This window comes from Micropterus dolomieu, linkage group LG17 (assembly GCF_021292245.1).
Source record: "Micropterus dolomieu isolate WLL.071019.BEF.003 ecotype Adirondacks linkage group LG17, ASM2129224v1, whole genome shotgun sequence".
Classification (NCBI taxonomy): Eukaryota; Metazoa; Chordata; class Actinopteri; order Centrarchiformes; family Centrarchidae; genus Micropterus; species Micropterus dolomieu.
The window spans coordinates 34,776,636-34,797,103 of NC_060166.1; the positions used below are offsets into that span (position 1 = coordinate 34,776,636).

General features: G+C 41.1%; 1 protein-coding gene and 1 long non-coding RNA gene across 2 annotated transcripts in view; one reads left to right on the forward strand and one right to left on the reverse strand.

Moving 5' to 3' along the window:
* Positions 1 to 3,095, forward strand: part of LOC123985542 — a 7,698-nt gene extending 4,603 nt beyond the window's left edge. Inside the window, exon 3 of the long non-coding RNA XR_006828702.1 lies at positions 2,353 to 3,095. This is a non-coding gene — a long non-coding RNA (uncharacterized LOC123985542). The remainder of the gene's footprint in view (positions 1 to 2,352) is intronic.
* A 13,835-nt stretch (positions 3,096 to 16,930) lies between these two features.
* The window catches only part of ccdc9 (coiled-coil domain containing 9), a 28,643-nt gene continuing 25,105 nt past the window's right edge, over positions 16,931 to 20,468 (reverse strand). Inside the window, exon 17 of the mRNA XM_046073739.1 lies at positions 16,931 to 20,303. Coding sequence (XP_045929695.1) covers positions 20,299 to 20,303 — 5 coding nt within the window. The 3' untranslated portion in view covers positions 16,931 to 20,298. The remainder of the gene's footprint in view (positions 20,304 to 20,468) is intronic.

Sequence of the window (20,468 nt, forward strand, 5' to 3'; positions counted from 1 at the left end):
AGGAGACAGGGAGACCAGAGGAGGAGACAGGGAGACAGAGCTGGCTCTGGCAGACAAGAGGAGACAGGGAGACAGAGGATGAGACAGGGAGACAGAGCTGGCTCCGGCAGACCAGAGGAGACAGAGGAGACAGGGAGACAGAGGAGGAGACAGGGAGACAGAGCTGGCTCCGGCAGACAAGAGGAGACAGGGAGACAGTGGAGGAGACAGGGAGACAGAGGAGGAGACAGGGAGACAGAGCTGGCTCTGGCAGACAAGAGGAGACAGGGAGACAGAGGAGGAGACAGGGAGACAGAGGAGCAGACAGGGAGACAGAGGAGGAGACAGGGAGACAGAGCTGGCTCTGGCAGACAAGAGGAGACAGGGAGACAGAGGAGGAGACAGGGAGACAGAGGAGCAGACAGGGAGACAGAGGAGGAGACAGGGAGACAGAGCTGGCTCCGGCAGACCAGAGGAGACAGGGAGACAGAGGATGAGACAGGGAGACAGAGCTGGCTCCGGCAGACCAGAGGAGACAGAGGAGACAGGGAGACAGAGGAGGAGACAGGGAGACAGAGCTGGCTCCGGCAGACAAGAGGAGACAGGGAGACAGTGGAGGAGACAGGGAGACAGAGGAGGAGACAGGGAGACAGAGCTGGCTCTGGCAGACAAGAGGAGACAGGGAGACAGAGGAGGAGACAGGGAGACAGAGCTGGCTCCGGCAGACAAGAGGAGACAGGGAGACAGTGGAGGAGACAGGGAGACAGAGCTGGCTCCGGCAGACAAGAGGAGACAGGGAGACAGAGGAGGAGACAGGGAGACAGAGCTGGCTCCGGCAGACCAGAGGAGACAGGGAGACAGAGGAGGAGACAGGGAGACAGAGCTGGCTCCGGCAGACAAGAGGAGACAGGGAGACAGAGCTGGCTCTGGCAGACAAGAGGAGACAGGGAGACAGAGCTGGCTCTGGCTCTCCACAAGAGGAGACAGGGAGACAGAGCTGGCTCTGGCAGACAAGAGGAGACAGGGAGACAGAGGAGGAGACAGGGAGACAGAGCTGGCTCTGGCTCTCCACAAGAGGAGACAGGGGGACAGAGGATGAGACAGGGAGACAGAGCTGCACGTTCAAACCTGATGCCCTAAATATGCCACAAAACTTTAAGAGAAAAACATTTCCCAAATACCCCGATTTCAAATTCATATCAGACACATAGAAACCCCCGTATTTACTGGGAGAACTGCCAGAATGCCAAATCATTGCAGCAAAATATGTCTCCTCATGCCACGAACTGAGGACAACCAGTGAAAACTCAGACTAGACTGATAAATAAATAAAATTTGTTATTTTAGTAATTGTTCCTTGAAAAAAGGAACCCATGAACCATAAATACTTCATGGGTTAATTTTTTTGTTTTCCATTTTACATTTGATACTTGATTTTTATTTTTCTTTGATACTGATTTATTTGTTTATTAATATAGTATATATAATGATATATAATACACACACACACTTTTACTGTTTAATTTATTTTTATTTAATGAACTGTATGAAAAGAATTGCTTTTGTATCATATTTTAAGGGTTGGCAATATTGTTGTTTGACATTCATGCCAATAAAGCTGAATTGAATCTATCTGTAGAATCTATGGGTGCTTCATGCCAATTAAACACAGCAATTCAGTTTAGCGACAGACAGTGCGCCATTTTTTTCTTCCCAATACAATTCATAAAAAAGTCCATTAACACCACAATCAAAAATGTAACTTACAAACACACAAACTTACAATATGGTTAGAGACGGTTGGGTATTTATATATATATATATAAGTGCTTTAATATTCAGGACTCGGGAAGATAGGGATGTTTAAGGTGATCAGAATATCATGGCACAGAAGACAATATATGCCTGGGGATCTTTTCCATCTAATCAATTTGTTGTTATGTCCCATGACAGACTGACGCTGCACCGGACCCACATAACATGACAGAGATAATCTGCAGTCTTAACAAACTGTACCGTCCCCAGAAAAATAGAAAATGGTACTCTTGGTATCCAGCTGTACTGACACTAAGTTCAGCCTGTAGAAAACAGAAATTAAGTAGACACCAAGTGCTATTTAATTGTACATAAGGGGCGAAACATGTTTGCGGCTCTCTTTAAAAGAGCTCATATTGTGTGCTCATTAGTGTTTAATTAAAATACACTGAAACCAAAGGCACATTCTGTCACATGGACAATTCATCTTCAGACAGAGAGACCAAAAACTCTTGGCTGTGGTAGGAGGCAAAGTTCAGCTGGCAGGTTTTTAAATAAAACTGTGAAACAGCACTATCACAGCTGAAGAAATGCTTTGACTGGTTATTGATTCAACAGGAGAGACAGCGGAGGGACAGATGCTGCTGATGCGTACCGCCAGGCTCCCTTAGGCCATCCATCACTCCCATTTCCTGTCTAGCCTGCTCCACAGAGAAGCGGAGGAGGACAGGAGGGACGGCGTGCCCTGCAGGCCTCTGAGAACAAATGTTTGGACGCAGTCCGACTGACAGTCCACGAGAGAGAGTAATCAGACAGAGTTGCATCCAGGTGAGGCCCTCTGATGCTGGGGACAAGAGAGAAACGACTCAGACAGTGTAAAGCACCTACGGAGTTAGTAAAACCGGGGAGTGGACAGCAGTATCTAACTGAATTCGATCATTTAGGCTGCTTCTTGTGTGAGAGAGTGGGTGACCTGCTTTGGGCCGATCATGTGATCTGCAACCCCTATGCCTCTGAAACTAAAGGGAAAAGCAAGCATTGGAGAGGGAGAGTGGCAAAGTGGGAGTGAGGAGAGCTGGAGGAGGAGGATGACAACGACAGGGGCTGCATATTCTTACCATCCAGAAGGAAAAACTTTCTATGGGAAGTGATGATGCCAAGCAGCATCTGACTCTCGAGTCAAGTCCAAACAATCTGGAGAAGGTGGCTCTCACTTTGGCTGGAGAGGAAATATATATAATATATACATCTGCTGCTCCAGGCTGGATCAGGACATGCTTACCTTACCTAAAATGTGCAGTTTCACTATATTGGGGGGTCTGAGGGGGTCCGGAAACCAGTCAGTATCTGGTGTGACCACCATTTGCCTCATGCAGTACAACACATCTCCTTCGCTTATAGTTGATCAGGTTGTTGATTGTGGCCTGTCGAAGTTGCAGTCAGGTCGAGACCCCGATGAGGACGACGAGCATGCAGATGAGCTTCCATGAGACGGTTCCTGACAGTTTGTGCAGAAATTCTTTGGTTATGCAAACCGATTGTTGTGGCAGCTGTCCGGGTGGCCGGTCTCAGACAATCTTGGAGGCAAAGACGCTGGACGTGGAGGTCCTGGGCTGGTGTGGTTACACATGGTCTGCAGTTGTGAGGCCACTTGGATACTGTCAAATTCTCTGAAACGGCTTATGGGAGAGAAATGAACATTTAATTCACGGACAACAGCTCTGGTGGATGTTCCTGCAGTGCCAATTGCACTCTCCCTCAAAACGACATCTGTGGCATTGTGCTGTCTGATGGAACTGCACATCTTCGAGTGGCCTTTTATTGTGGCCAGTCTGAGGCAAACCTGTGCAATACCCATGCTGTCTGATCAGCATCTTGATATGCCACACCTGCGAGGTGGACGGATTATCTCAACAAAGGAGAAGTGCTCACTGACAACACTATTTGAGAGAAATAGGCCTTTTGTGTACAAAGAGAAAGTTTTGAGTTCAGCTAATGATGAATTGGGGCAAAAACAAAAGTGTTGCGTTTATAATCTTATTCAGTGTATATATATTTAAATTTAAATTTAAACATAATTAATTAATAGGTGAGTATTAAAAACAACCCAAAACACTCCCATTCTCGGCTCTTTTTAGCATTTGTAGGTCAACAGGACAGCTGTAATTATATTGACTGTTTCCCGGTTCACCTAATCAATACAATGATGGCCAGTGTGAAATTGTGTTGACTTCAGCGCTCCTCATAAACTCCTGCTAGTGATTTCAGGTTGAGACAGTGATTACTCTTAGATGATGTTTTGTAGAACAAATCAAGCTGCACATCACTGCAGACAGTGCTCAAGTGTAACTATAAGTACATTTACTCCTGGACTGTTTGTTGAGGTTTTTCCATTTGATACCACTTTATACTTATACTCCACCACGTTTCAGAGGAATATGTTGTACTTTTTACTCCACTACATTTATTTGTCAGCTTTAGATTCTAGTTACTTTGCAGATTAAGATTCTGTATCAAAAAATATGTGATGTATCTATAAAATGTGATGCACTGTAGATTAAACTAGGCCAATATAATATCATCAAATGAGTTTCACCTTGACCAGCTACAGCAGTACATATCAATGCTTCAGTAATAATTAGCTGATAATGTAAAATAGTATAGCACTTCAACACTCAGGGCCATTTTCTATTATTTATATCTATTATCAACAACTTACACATTTGAGATGACCAAAAGTAACACATTAACACTAGTAACGGGAAGCAAAATACTTCATTGTTAAACCCTGAATGTTCTTACACTTACACTCACTTACAGACTCATACATGTAACTTGCTCCATGTTGGTCATGTGACCTAATATCTTAATTACAATATTTAAACCATTTAAATCACAGTGTCACTGTTTAACCTGTGCAACACTGACCTCTAGTGATCAAATCCCCATACTGCTCTGCAAACACTGAGCCCCTGCAAACAAATGCAGGTGGCTCAGTGTTTCAGTTTAATGTGGTCCGATTGAGACACATTCACACACAAGATTACGCACCAGCATCTATCAGCACAATATACCGGGAAAATAATGGAAATTAAATAAATACATGTACACAGCATTACATAAATATACAAATAATATACATACATATATATATAATATCAACAATCATAACTCATCCAAAATCAAATTTATCCACAAGTTCAGCATCATCCTCAATTCTAATTAAATCTAAATCTGGAACTGTGTACTTGTTCACAGCGTTATCTTACTTTGAGAGAAATTAAACTATAATCTGTTTAAAACAATAAATCCACAGTTTGGGCTTTTGACAGATTCATGGTGTTTCCACTTCCCTATTTGCTTTCTGGAGATCATTTTTGTAACTTTTTTTTTGTAACAGAATATTCTGATCACAAGTTTCTCTCCTCACTGATACTAATCCTAATTTTAGACTCAAAGAGAAAACCTTAACCATATGTGGAGTGTCTTTACTAAGTATATTAATTTTATTGAAATTAAATAGGTCTTTTGTGTTCACACAATCTGCTCTGGAGCATAAAAATGTCTCCATGTCCAAAATTGTTAAGTTGTAAAATTCTAAAATGGGTGTAAAACTATTTTAAAATGAGCCAACTTCATGGTTTTTAAATAACTGCGTGTGTGTGTGAGAGAGAGAGAGAGAGAGAGAGAGAGAGAGAGAGAGAGAGAGAGAGTTGTCTGGCTTCTTTTCAGTTAATCCTGCCGTGGAACCAATTTGGCAATTCTTAAGCATCAGCGACTTTTTCTTGTCACCCAGCAAATTAAGATCAATTTGCTCCGAATGTGCTGAAGCGGCTGATTCCTTGTTTACATTCTCCAAATTTATTTCCAGTCTTTATTTTCCCAGGGAAATGATTTGCTGAGCATGCTTTCACATTACCAGCTTTCCTTCCCTGTTGTGTTGACTTTGCTGCACCCAACAAGTTTCCTGTATATATTTACTCTTCAATGCCCTTTTAGTGAGTCATTATGTTTGTACTTTAACATTCCTGCTTCTTGTCTTACTGTGTTTTCGGACTGTTCATGTCTGGTTTCTTGTGTTTTCCCAAAATGAAGACAGTTGTTTTGTGTGGTTGAACATAATTTCTCTATTCCTAGCGCTGTCATTGTAAATATGAATTTGTTTGGATGGGAACTGGTTGAATAATGTTTATGTCAAAGGTCAAAGGTGAAACAGTCACACGTAGTTGGAGGCTGTAAGCTCTAAAACAAATGGCCAAATCTGTATTATTCTCCTTCAAAAGTTCCCTTTTTATAAACTTGACTTTGGATTTTTATTCTCTATAAGTATCATATAAAGGCACTGCCTTGTTATCCATTTCCTCTTTTGCTTTACATAGAAGAGATGGAGAAAAACAAGGCGAAAAAACACAAGTAAAGGCACAAACATGGCAGAAGTTACAGGTTTGACTCTTGGTGAAGCCACCTGGACAAAACCGCTCAAACAGCAAACTCTTTCCTAAATTACTCAATTACAGCTCTGCAGAGCAGCCACACTTGTTTCCATCATCCTCTGAACTAATGAAAGTGCTGATTGGATCATACAGTGCAGAGTTTCATCATCAATCCTGCAGGTGGTCACTGGCTGGATAATTACTTTAACAGGGGGTCAAGTTTATCAGACAAAGATGGTGAAAAAGAAGGAGACACTTCACTGTAAAATATAACCTGGCTTGTTTAATCACACCCCATATATTTAGGCTTCACTGCTTTCAAGCAGTAAAGCCTGAAATATAAACTATCAAATCAGACATTCATCATGTCATTTGAACAGTAATCAGCAAATCTTTTGTGATGATAACGAAATAAAAGCACAATTGTCAGGCCAGGCAGAATAAAAAAACAAAACTTCATAACTCTCCAATAAAAAACAAATCACTTGGTGATGAATGTTTTTGGGAAACAAGTACAAACCATTGAAGTGTAATATCAAGAGGAAATTAAAACATTCACAAACATATTAGTATGCAAGATGCTGTCTATTAAATCACAAGTTAATTCAATCCATCAATTTAACTTTATTCCACAACTTTCAGGCAGATCATTAGTTTTCACATAAAAACAGAGTGAATCATCAGCATCTGCTTATAAGATGCTCATGACTCTTGTAACATAAATGTGTGTTTACATCTGCCGTTTTGCAGCTTTATGCTTGAAGGTTAGCGAGCTTTTGGCTTTGAACCAACCTGCCTGAGGAGAAGCAGCATCATCATAATTCAAATTATTTCCACTGCAAAAAAAAAAGCATCCTGAACCCCTGAGTCTAATTTTAATATTTTGAAATATACACTGAACAAAAAACACTTTTGTTTTTGCCCCTATTCATCATGAGCTGAACTCAAAGATCTAAGACTTTCTCTTTGTACACAAAAGGCCTATTTCTCTCAAATATTGTTCACAAATCTGTCACAATCTGTGTTAGTGAGCACTTCTCCTTTGTCGAGATAATCCATCCACCTCACAGGTGTGGCATATCAAGATTCTGATCAGACAGCATGGGCATTGCACAGGTGTGCCTCAGGCTGGCCACAATAAAAGGCCACTCGAAAATGTAATAGGCCTTTTGTGTACATAGAGAAAGTCTTAGATGTTTTATTCGTGTTGTGTTTATAATTTTGTTCAGTGTATAATAAGCAGTTCATCTGTTTTATTTATTTATTTAACTAATTAATTTATTTATTTATTTTTAACACACACACACATGCTGACCGTTTTACTTATTTATTTATTTTAATTTTTAATATACTTTTTATTTTTTTAACACAAACACACATACGCTTTGATTACTTTACGCTTAATTACTTGTTTAATGAAATATACGGGGTTGATTGTTCTTATGTAGTTTGTATGATGCTTTGGCAATATTGTTGTTACACATTCATGCCAATAAAGCTAATTTGAATTGAATTGAATTAATAAGCCAGTGGGGTAAGAATGTTGCACTTTTATCTATAAAGGTCACTTTTAAAAAAATTTTCTTGCAACAAATGCTCGATACTGTTTTTTAATCTCTTGGTGACTCTTGATTTCCCTTGCTTTATTCAGAATATTAGTTTAAGATGTTAATTGTTCTCTAGTTAATATTAGTAATGGGATTGCTAAAGGGGCAGCACAGTGGTACAGTGGTTAGCGCTGTTGCTTCACAGCAAGAAGGTCTTGGGTTCAAATCCCAGCCTTTCTGTGTGGAGTTTCTTCCTTTCTGCGATGGACTGGCGACCTGTCCAGGGTGTACCCCCCCTTTTGGCCGATGTCAGCTGTGATTGGCTCCAGCCCCCCACGACCATGTACGCAGGATAATTACTTTAACAGGGGGTCAAGTTTATCAGACAAAGATGGTGAAAAAGAAGGAGACAATTCACTGTAAAATATAACCTGGCTTGTTTAATCACAACCCATATATTTAGGCTTCACTGGAATCCAGTGATTTTCCACAGCCGCTGTCTCCCCCTGTCAGCTCTGCAGATGTTCCTCCACACTCTGAGTTGAGCAGATACGACTGTAGCTCTTCTGTCCAACAGGAAACCTGCTCTGCGCCCATTACATTAATTCACTTAGCTGATGCTTTTATCCAAAGAAGATTCATTTATCCAAAGCAACTAGAATTGTCTTGCTCAGGGACACATTGTTGGATGCGTCACAGTGGGGAGTTGAACCCAGATCTCTCGCACTATAGGCAAGTGTCTTATCCACTGCCCCATCACCACCCCAACACATTCCACTCCCGCTGCAGTTCGGAGTCTTGAAATGGAAATCAGCTTTGTGTTGATCCAACCACTTTACATCTCCTAATGCCCTCAGATGAGATCATTCATCACGCATCTGAATGAGAGTAAACTTTTCTTTAACACACTGACTGGACCTGACATTTAGTGCACCAGGACAGTTCACAGTCATTCCACTGCTGTTGCTACTAATTACCATCAATGTGTGTGTAGGGGGCTATGCCACAACAAATTAAAACAACAAAATGGGCTCAGAAAGACCAAGAAACCATGACTGCAGAACAGAAATGCATTGATTTCACTCTCAGGTCAAAACACAAATAAACAAACACAAATAAAAGACAAGAGCAGCAGCAGCAGTGCTTAAGTTGTGAGTTGGGATCCCCTGTATGAAATATAAATAAACCTTCATACAAGAATGTCCACTGTTTTGCTATTGTGCCATAATTTTTATTACGCTACCTAAACACCAGAGAAACAAAACCCTGTCCTTTTACCATGAACAAAACAACTCTTCATCTATTTTAGTACATATAACAAAGACCTCTTGCTGTGCAGCAGTCTGAGGAACCCCAGAGGCTGCAGAAGTGTAATTGCTTCTCTTGGCAAATAGAAAAATGTGTGTCCAAATAACAACAACAAGAAATCCACAACTCAGGCTTTTTGTCCAAGTGTAAGGCGTTGGTCAAGATTTACAGAACACCCTTAGGGTTATTTTCTTAATGGAAGTCACATTTGTGATTGCTTGTGCACTCAGATTGTACAGAGGTTTCAGTTTTGAATATAACACAGATTTTTTGTTTGTGCAAAGTCTCAGAGTTACAAAGCACTGACTGATGACTGCGGCCAGATATGAAAAGAGTATGTGCAGTGTGAGTAGTGTGTAACCGTTTATCAGTATAATGCTGAAAGCTGCACCATCGACTCTTAAATAACTCCATCTCTTTTGATAACACATATTTAAACTCCAGGTGGTCAAAGACAAACTCACAAAATGCATTGATAAGTGATAATAGTGTGATGAAGGGCTAAACCTTTTTGAGAGGGCACAGCCACCTTTGCTGTCACAGATTGTGTCAGTCTGTTAACACAAGCAGCCAAGATGGTGGCAGATCTACTGACATCAGCTGATGCAGTTCCTTTCCAGTTGATTCTTTATCAAACAAAATAAATATGGATTTAGCACTGACTTGAGACAAGTGTTGGAATTAATTCAATTCCCCTTTGACTAAACCACATCTATTTAGAAAATATCACAAAGTACATAGTTCCTATTCTGAGTAACAGTGGAGTTTTCATAAATTTAAAATGATGGGACCTTTACGTTTTGATATTCTTACTCTTTTCCTCCGGCATGCTTATTTTGGAAACGAGAGAGGAGGCAGAAACACTGGATCCAGTGAATGATGGAGAGGTGTAAACAAGCTGCAGCAGAGTGTTTGTTGTTGCAGCAGTCCGGACAGCTGAGCTTCTGCTGAGTCACACAAAGCTCGTCTTCAGGTCACAGCTGCTGCAGGCTGCAAGGGAGAACAACTGCTGACAACTTCGGCTGCTAATTCAATTATTGATCGAAGGAGTCATAGAGTGCCTTTCTGACACACACAAAGTTGTGCTGTGTTATTACAAATAATAGATAGAGTCAACTCCCTGGAGCGCTCTCTGAAGAGGCTGTGTGTGTGTGTGTTTTTAAGTATCATCCTCAAATGATACTGCCAGATTTGAAAATGTTTCTACCTCCAACAAGTTTGGAGTTATGTTTTCTGTTCAGTTTGTGTATTAGATGAAAATCATTATGTTAAGATTTTTTGTAAACGTCATTGATGCAACAACATGGACATGATACCTCACCAACTTCCCATCCAACAATAGGGCCAATTACAGGTACTGGACCCAGCCACTGGTAAAACTACTGGATGGTTAGGTGTTACTGTCCCTCCAAACACACAGGGAGTGCATTTTGTACTGAAAAATGTAACTTCTGAAGATACACACTTGATTTGTCAAACCCAAACTGCAGAAGTCTCATATTAAACTTTAGAACTTTTTTTTGCTCAGAAAGAGGACTATGGATTTTGTCCTCCTTCACTTTCATTGGAAGCATGTGAGGACAGTCTTGAAAAAAGTGAACCTGTCCTTCAAACATTTCGGATTGCCAGACGTTTGTACTCTGTGTTTAATTACCTTTTAAAAGTTTCTCTTTTAAAAGTGGCTCTAGACGTTTATGTGCAATATTAAATGTATTTAGTATTTCACTGAATGCCCTGTTGCGTTGTCACATTGATATTTCAGTATTTGCTGCAGCAGCATAGGGGTTCAGTTTCTTTGCTCAAAGGTATATCAACAGAGAGAAAAGAGCAAGTTTGTTCACTTTTACCCAGATTTAACCTGCTGCTCCAGGATCCTGTACATACACAATACAATCTACAACTTCAAAAAATTTAAGAGGTAATTCATCACCAAATTAAACATTAAAAGCCTCAAAAAACTTGAATTTATTGCAATATACACATATAAGAGTATATTGATATAATTTAGTAAGAATGTATATTTCAATTTTAATTGTGCTTCACTCTGTATCAATTTGTCTCTCTATTCTCTAGAAATCTCACATGTATGAGCCATCACGGCTAAAAGACAATAACTTAATACCATAACCATCAATAGATGATAATGCTGAAATATTGATCTATTGACAGCTAAACACTGCATTTTGGTCAGTGTTCAGAGGGTGAAATGTACATGATCTGACACAAAAAAAGCAGAGAAAAATAAAACACATTTGAGTTGCTGGAAGGCAAAAGTGAAATATGAGACTGACAACAGAATCAATAAGCTACATTTCATTCCAACACGCTGTCTATCTAAAAAGTAAAGATCACCGATGGTAGCTGCATATTACGGGATGACCTGGACCCTTTCCCATGTTTTTGTGTGTATGTGACTAACTGAGACAAAATGTTTTGCTCCAGTATTGAGCATGCACGCAAAGTACAGTATGTCCATGTTTGAAACCGCCAAAGTCACAATAACATAAACAAACAGATTGAGGCTGACCAGCAGCTCCCGTGTACTGCGAGGTAAAATTACTGTTTTTAATCAGTGGAGTCTGGTGGTTTTGACGACAACACAGCAGCGACTGTTTTTGGTTAAACAAAAAGGGATCTTACTCTTTAAAAAAGGGTCTCTCTCTCTGTAGGGATCCTTTCCATAATATTGTCAGACACTTAAAATTGGGGGCAATCACCCTCAAGGATTACTTAGCAGCCCTGTCACTCTGCTGCTGACTGCTGGACCAATTTCAAAAAAATTCCCAATCAGTCACATAGATAAAAAAAAAACATGGGAAAATACGGCCTAGGTTGAAAAATACAGAAGTTACATTTTAAACTGCATCCTTTCCTTGTTCCTGTACTGTGAGGAATTTCTGAGAGTTTCATCCATCAGAGAAGACTTCACAAACACTGTTCTAGTGTCCAAAGCATACCAATTAGATAAACTAGAGAAAGGTCAATGGATTTCGAGGGTTGAGGAGAAGGCCAAGAAGCTGTCTTGCTGAAGAGGGTGAATATATTTTCACGAGTATTACTTCCTGGTGTAATTTAGAGAATCTAACAGCACTGATTTGTGCAAAGAGTGGATGTTGGAAAATGTCACAGAAGGTTATTTTATAAAAGCAGAAATGTTTCGAAATGTTTGAAATAGCATTCAGCTGACGTCAGCTTGGCCTTTTCAGTGAAATGTCCTGTTATTTCAGTGCAGAACGACACCACACGGCCGTCTGTGTTTCCTCATCTGTTGGTCAGAATGACGACACCCACACTGGAATAAATGCATAGTTTATCATATCATAACAATAAATTCTTCAAGGCTACATCGTAAATAAAAACAGTCTAGCAGATTTAGGGATTGTAGCCTAAATTATGAACAGGAAGTGAGGCGAACAAACCGTGTCATCAAGAAGAGGTACATTGAATATTTATGCTCATTCTGTGAGGCGATGCAAGACAAACGTTGCTCTAAAAAAGGTAAAACTGCTGCCACTACCGAGAGTATAGTAAGTGATCGCCTTGGTTTTCATACGGCTACGAGCTACAAGAGATCACAACTTAGGCTACTTCTGCTACAGTACAGTATCGCTTTAAATTCCTCTAGATACCTGAATACAAACAGCATCCTGCTGTGGAAAGAAAGACAAAGAGAGAAAAGTCAATCATTCCTCTATAGGCATATTTTTTTTAAACAAATCTCCATAAGTGCAGAGCAGTGGATCTCAGAGTGACGTCCTTCAGGGGTTCTTGAGGTGAGTTGCAGTAGGATCTTTGGGGTTGTAAGTTCTTCATGTGGGTTCCAGAGACTATTGACAGTGTTTCTGGTAAGTTGAGGGGTTCATATGATTTATTTGGTGGTTCAAGAGTTCTTGACTGGTTGCAATGGCTGTTGACCTTCACAGAAGTGTTCTTAAGGGTTTTGTTCTTAAGTAGTTGAGATGGATCAATTGTTCTTGAGAGGGCCACATGGGTACCGGTGAATGTTCCTCAGGGAATTTAAGGTTTGCAGGGGATTTTAAGTGTACTTGAAGGAGGTCTTAAGGGTATTATGTGGTTCTTGTGGAGGCAGAAATTATATTTTAAAATCACTAGAAAGTGCAAAAGTTAAAGCGTGGGTGGATTACGGAGCTGGCATTCTGGGCACAGAAAACAAGGAACCCAGGAGGTCCAGGGGCCCCGGATCCAGAGACGTTGTCATTAAATAGAAACTCCACCAATTTTACACATCAAAGTCCGTTTACAGGTGCTGGGGAGCTTTACTGCATATGTGGAAAAAAAGTCATTTAATATCTCTTGCTCGAAAAGGGGAGTTTTTCCCTTGCCACTATTTGCAAAGTTCTTCTTCATGCTGGGAACTGGTGCAACAAGATAACTTCTGTTAACACTAAATAAACTTGAGTCAGCATCAGATGGGCTGAAGACAACGAGTTTGAAAATGAAAATAATCTGGGGATGTGGAGTTAGAAAGAAGTTAGTTTACCAGCCCACCATAACACACACACAAACCCCAGGCTGAATTGTTGCCAGTCGAGTTGTATTGTGGGTAATGTAGGGCTTGACGAGGAAGAAGAATGTGTGAAATTTAAAAAAATGACATCTCTGGATTTGCTGCATCAAGTTTGAGCCCGTTTTTTGAGAGTCTGATGAGGTTAAAGATGGGAAACGCTAGATCGATCGATGAACTGATCCTGATCGAGTATCTGCCAATCAATCTATCAATATTTGTTTTTACTGATTTATTGCCTTCATATTACAGTTGTACTGTATACTGAGGAGCTAGGGATGCATCTAAAATATTTCATTTACTGATCAATGTAGCAATTATCTTTTAGACATGTTTCACCTAAAACATGTTAGAAAATAGTAAAACAAAAAATGCACATGTCAAATTCCCAGATGAGTCAAATTCTAAAACATATTCAATTTAGGGTCAAATAAAACTGAATAAATCCTGACATGTGAGAGGCTCCACCAGACAACTAATTGTTTCATTCTAATACAGCAACATTATTAAAGAAATTTAAACGAGTTGGACAGGAGAATAGTTCTGCTTCAAGAAAGGTTTCCTGTAACATTTCATAGCATGCTGTAATATTTAGTAAATTATCTGTCAGACAGCTTCTCTTCATCTCCAGCATGAACTCAATACTAAAATCTAACTAGTTTTTGAACAAACAGCAGCATTAAAAGAGTTCTGGTTCACCAGCTAAATGTTTCCGAGAGAGTCTCTTTCAGTGGGGCCCTTTGTCTCACAACCCGTGCAGGAGCTAAAGGATGCACAGTAGGACTTTCAGAAGAACCACCTTTGTATCCCTCACAGACAGTGAAACACCCCAACACTAAATCAAGAACAATAAAACCAAGGGAGGAGGTTTTCAAGACTTCTGCTTATTGAACTGAAGATAAACGTCCTCTGGTGTCTTAGTTCTGTGACAAGAAAATGCTAAAAACATGAAAACTCCTCCTCAGGACTGGGTGTTAGGATAAAACTGGCCAAACAACAATCACCCCCTCCCCACCTGCATCCGACATGCAGAACACTGATGCATCCCGGCAGCACTTCTCCCCTCGGTCCTCATTCAGGTCAGTCCGTATCCCAAACTCTGGATGCGGTCATGTCTCTCTGTGCACCGTGCTCTCCCATCCATCCCTGCTGCAGCCTCATGTCAGGTGCGTGCAGTCACCTACATAACGTGTGTAGATGTGCGCGTGCGTGCTGTATAGTCATCCAAGCCTCGACTCGCACTCGGTGCGGTTCGGTGCCACGGTGCTGGTGATGTTGTAGTGCGAGTCCGGTCTCCAGAAAAACACATAATAAATCACCAGGATGAACGCAGCCACGGACACGCAGAGGAAATAGACAATCGCCATCGCTACTTTCACCCAAATCTTAGTTGACATATTGGTGTGTTTGGCCCGCAGCTCACCGGGATAGCTCGGCCTCCGCTTCATGTCCCCGTTCAGCTTCTCCGCGGTCACGGTCACTTGCCTGCCGGCCGCTTTCATCTTGGTATTAAAGCTAAAACCGTATCCAACGATTTTCCCTCTGCTGAGTGTCGCGTGTTCATTTGAGTCCGGACAGCAGAGCCAGTTGTCCCCCTCTGCCCTCCACGGCTCTTCTCTGTGCGGGTATAGGATGCAGTCTAAACGGCAGGGCAGCTGCTCATGTCCCAGCGCCTCCTCCGGTGCTGTGTGCGCAGGACGGTAAAGCTCCCTGACCCCTCTGAGTCCTCGGTGCGCACCGGGCAAACTGAACTCAAGGAGGCTCAGCTGTCCCTGGCATCAACTGGATGGGACCGCTATCAAGTTGGCCAGGGTTGGAGAGCTCGTTTCCGGTAAGACTTTTCAAAATAACGCAAACTTCAAGAACAAAATGTTAGCGTGAAGCACAGAGCCTTTATTGATCCCCGTGCGTCCGTGCGTGCGCGCGTGGCGATAGCCTATAAACAGAAAAATTGGCAACATAAAGAAGTAGTAGGCTAACAAAAATAAATGGGATTTAAATAAGGAGTAAAATGCTAATGTGCGTTTCTTTAAACTCAAATAGTTATTAGAAGAGTTAGAAAAAGGCGTTCTCAAATGAACATTTGCTACTAATGTGAGAGCAGAGTAGCCTGCATCAAAACAAAAACTATGTGCCTTTAATTGGTAGGCAAAACATGGAACCAATTAAATGTGAAAGACCAAGTTTGTTTCTTATTAATGAGGGGATCAATGGGTTTTCTGTCTTCAGCTCCACCTGAGCTTGATTAATGAAGTGACTGCTCCAGTAGACAAATTTCACAAATAATAGGAGGTGGTTAATCCGCCACTACAGATCAATAACAGGTCTGCAACATTTAAGGCCTTTAACATGCTAAAGTTAGCCTATTGAAATGTGAGACCAGTAAATAAACATGAAAAAGAAAAAGTATCTGGGCACTAATCATAGTGTTTAATGATCTGCATCATTATTAAAAACTCTGCTAGACATGCAGCTTAGATTAATTAATCAAACATCAACTGAACACATTCCTCGTTAGCTGTAGGCTAAGTATCACTGATGTTAACGACAGAAAAATGAGGGTGCAGTCTGCAGCCTGACAAACAGTGGAACACGCCTACTTGTTACACTTGGTGGACCATTATTTTGAGATAAGGATGCGGAAAAATCTACTCTTATTCTGAAGGAATTCCGGCGTCTGACTTTCTCTAACCTCTGACTTGACGCAGCTTCGGACGAGGAGGGGCTGAAAGTACGCAACACCCAACGATTGGGTCATAGTTTGAGAGGAACGTCCCGCAGCAGTAGATGGGAGAGATGCGGTCTTCATCCACAAATCATCACCACCTCGGATTTTCTTCTCCAGCTTGTAAAATCTGCAGCTGGTCGCCAGAGTCCATAAAGGAGACATCAAAACCATTAAAAAAAGCCTACCCTACACAGCTGAGTCACAGGCTGCAGCCATAAAATGTATAGGCTTAGCATTGAAAGAGGGACTTCTAACCCAACCCTCAGTACTGTTAACAGGGGATGAAAGGAAGAGCAATGGGCCATTCGTCTTTCTGTCCTGCAGCAGCCAAGGTCAAAATCATGCACAAGGAGAGATTCAAGCAGAACAACGCAGCACCCTGGGTATTCAATATGTGCACGGGGCAGAATGGTTTTATACTGCCACACTGCCTGGTGAGCAGGACATACATTCACGTGTCTGTGGTGGATGAATAGAGGAGCAGCAGTTTATCAGCCACTGCGGATGTGATCTGCACTTTGAGAATAAGCATCAGATGCCTTTTAATCCAACATGGGAGCAGAAATGCCTTCAACCTGACACTGAACACTATTTTTATCTGTCTCACACCTACAGGGGGGAAAAAAAAAAAAAAAAAAAATCATACCACCTGACATCAGAGGAATACATTTATTGGCTAAATGAGGAAAAACAAAAAAAATTGCGCTTTACATTTCATGTGGGTGCTCATTTTGGAAAGCTGTACAAACATCAGGGCTCTTATTCCTCTCTTGATGTGTGAGCTGATGGGGACATTTATTTCATCAGTGGCTTTGACATTAAAAAGCAACAATTTCAGATTCATGCTAGGATAATTTCATGAAAACAGCTGTACACAAGTCCCAAAAAAAAACAAATAGGCCTTGTTAGTTCTCAGAGCGATTTCATGTATAAAACAGGAAGACATTGTAGAAATGGATGTACATTGAAATATCTACTGCTGTAAATACAATCAGTCATCGAAGATCAGAAAAAAAAACATCCATATGCAAAGAAAAACAAACAAAAATATTTTTTAATAGCTCACAGGCTACATTGTGCACTAACACCACATCTGTGGAATGTTTTTTCCATTTAAAAACTGTACATATTGCAGTTCCTTTCAACTCAAATGCATAATTTGTATTCCTCTGATATAGAAAACAAAAACATTAAAGCATCCCATTTATCCCCGTGTCTTCAAACGCCACAGGCGAGCCGCTACAACTAACACGATTCAAAGGCTGAGGCGTTTGCAGGAAACAAAGCACAAACAAACCAAACTAAAGCCCTTGGTCTGCTGAGGTATGAGTGAAGGGTTTCATTCCAAAACAAACTGTTCATTTAAAAAAAAATAAAATAAAAATACAGCCCAAAGTTCATTACTCAAGTAGTAATTCATGTTTCCACACTTTAGATACTTTAAGTGTGAATTTTTGAAATAAAAGAAAATTACATCCCCAAAACACTTCTGTTTATTAACATAAAAACCAATAACACTAATATCTTTGAGCCATTTTGGAATCAGACCTGTTGATTTTAAAAACAAACTTCCCATTCAAAGAGGCAGTGTGTCATCTAAAGGGTGAGGAGGAACTCTTATCAGACGGACGTAAGAGATTTCTCTGTAGAACGGATGATTCACAACCAATGAGAATCACAAAATGACGGCACAGTCTCTGAAAATATCGAATGTTTTCTGATTATGACAAGTGATTACATCATTAAAAACGGCAAACGGACCGAGTGCTCCAAGTACTTAATTGGTATTTTGATAGATTTAAGATGAGGAGGAGGTGTGAAGAGGTCACATGGTATTCTGTAAGGGTGACCTAAAGCAAGACACCTGATACCAGAAGTAAATTTAGGTGACTGCATCAGCCAAATGACTGAATGTGTGTTGACAAAGTCGCTCACTCCGATTCACATCTGACCCACATGATCACAGGAGACACAGCGCGCGCACACACACACACACACACACACACACACACACACACACACCCGGCTCCGACGTAAAATACACAATTACACTTAAAACATTGTGATCTACCTGCAGAGAAGCTCATGAAAACAGTCAGGCTAAAGGTGTCTCATTCTTGAAAACAGCTTTAGTGTGTCAACAGAAGTATTCTCTCTCATGACAAAAACAAAATTGTCAGTTGGTTCTGATATGAAGAAAAATGAATTTCCACGCACAATCTAACAAAACAAATAATTAAAGCCAACAAAATAAAACCAAAGAGCAGGACAGGCTTTAGTCCCAAGTCTACATTATAGAGACTGATAGAGCTAAGATCAGCACAATAGTAAAATCACAAGATGGACACCCCTCAAAACAGAGGTTTTAAACCTGCAGTGTCTCCCCCTATTGGCAGTGAGAGTAATTACACCAACACTAATGACGCATGCTAACGACGTATGCCTCCGATTTAGCATACTGCGAATACAGAGATTTACCTGGCGACGATAAGTTTAAATCAGCACCATGTGAACTCAGTTGGCGAGGGCTTAATGTTCGTTTATATGTGAAAAGTTCAGCACTCAAGCTTAAAAGTTACAACACAGAGCTGAGAGCAACTTTTGCCGTGACAAGTCCAGTTTAGAAAACACCGTGTGCAAATCATGTTTGGATAACACTTGACGAGTACAAAGACGGAGTCCATAGTAAGATTGTTTAGCGAGGGAAGGTTAATCCAGCATTTTTAAAAGGGGAACCCAAGATGGAGCCGTGCGATGTTTGATAAATGTCCTCAAGTGATGTCACTTGAGTCAGAGTCAGTTGGATCTGAAGACTAGAAGTTTGAAAAAGAAAAATGATGGGAGGTGTGAAAGAAGTGAGCTCAGCAGACTACTGTCCCCTGCTACACTTCTCTGCTGCAGGCTAAAGGCTGCTACAGCGGCTACTAGCATAACACACCCAAACCTCCAACCCAAATGTTGGCAAACTGCATTGTGGGTAATGGAGGCACCTGTTTTGATAAGGAAGAAGAATACAACAAGATGACATATCTGGTTGAGCTGCATCGAGTTTGATCCTTTCTTTGTTAAATTCATGAGTTCTGCGATGTTTTAGGAGGCTAAAGCTAAATCAGCAGAACACTAAAATGTCGCTGGACAGTCAGAGCTCAGTCACAAGTATTGATGGCTTGACTCGTGTTTCAACAGGAAAGCAGGTGGAAGGAGTTAAAAAATGTGATTTCTCTGCTTCTTCTGCATTTCATGATTTTTGACTTTTAACATATACCTTGTGGCAGCTATAAATGCAGGCTTCTAGAAAAATATGTTAGCCAGGGCACGAGTCAGATGTGTTTACAACAAGACAGCAGGTTGGTTAGGGCCCCACATGTGACGGTTAACCAGCTAACACGCCGGTCATGTTGACAGACAAAATTAAATCTGTTCAATCCATGAAGTAGTAATTATTTTCCGGCCAAATCCGACGCGGAAATTGTCCACGTCTGTTCTGTACCTGAGACGGCCGAGCAATATGTTTTTAAAACAACAATCAGACAGGAAATATCACTTTATAAAAAGCTTTTTATAAAGTGATATCGGCCAGCTGGTGTGGAGATTCATTTCTACGTAGTTCTTGGCCTTGCAAACCCACTTTGGACTGGCCGGGCTCAGCAGGTATCTGTTCGGTTTAGGGGTGTCGCCAATGGGCAAAAGATTTTGCAGTGAATGACTTTTCCTCTTCATATCTTAAAACTTAACAGCGTGGCACAAAACATGGCAGCGGACCAGAGGTGATCAGACCGACTGATCAAAAAGATTTTAAAAAAAAAACAAAAAAAAAAAACAACAGCTCAGAGAGAGCGCTGAAAAAAAACGCTGGTCCATGGCAGCGATACACAGTTCCTCCTCCTACTTGATGATGTAATTTTTTTCCTCTCGTTTTATTTCGATGTGTGATGGTCATTCCAGCGACGAGTAGTGTGATGCTCTTCGTCTATCTCATCTTTCTGACCTCCTCAGAAGTGAGTCTGTTTGTTCCCAGCAGCTTCAGCCTGTTGATACAAACACAGGGAGGAAGTAGTGGCGTTTGTTTGTGTGTGTGTGTGTGTGTGTGTGTGTGTGTGTGTGTGTGTGTGTGTGTGTGTGTGTGTGTGTGTGTGTGTGTGTGTGTGTGTGTGTGTGTGTGTGTGTGTGTGTGTGTGTGTGTGTGTGTGTGT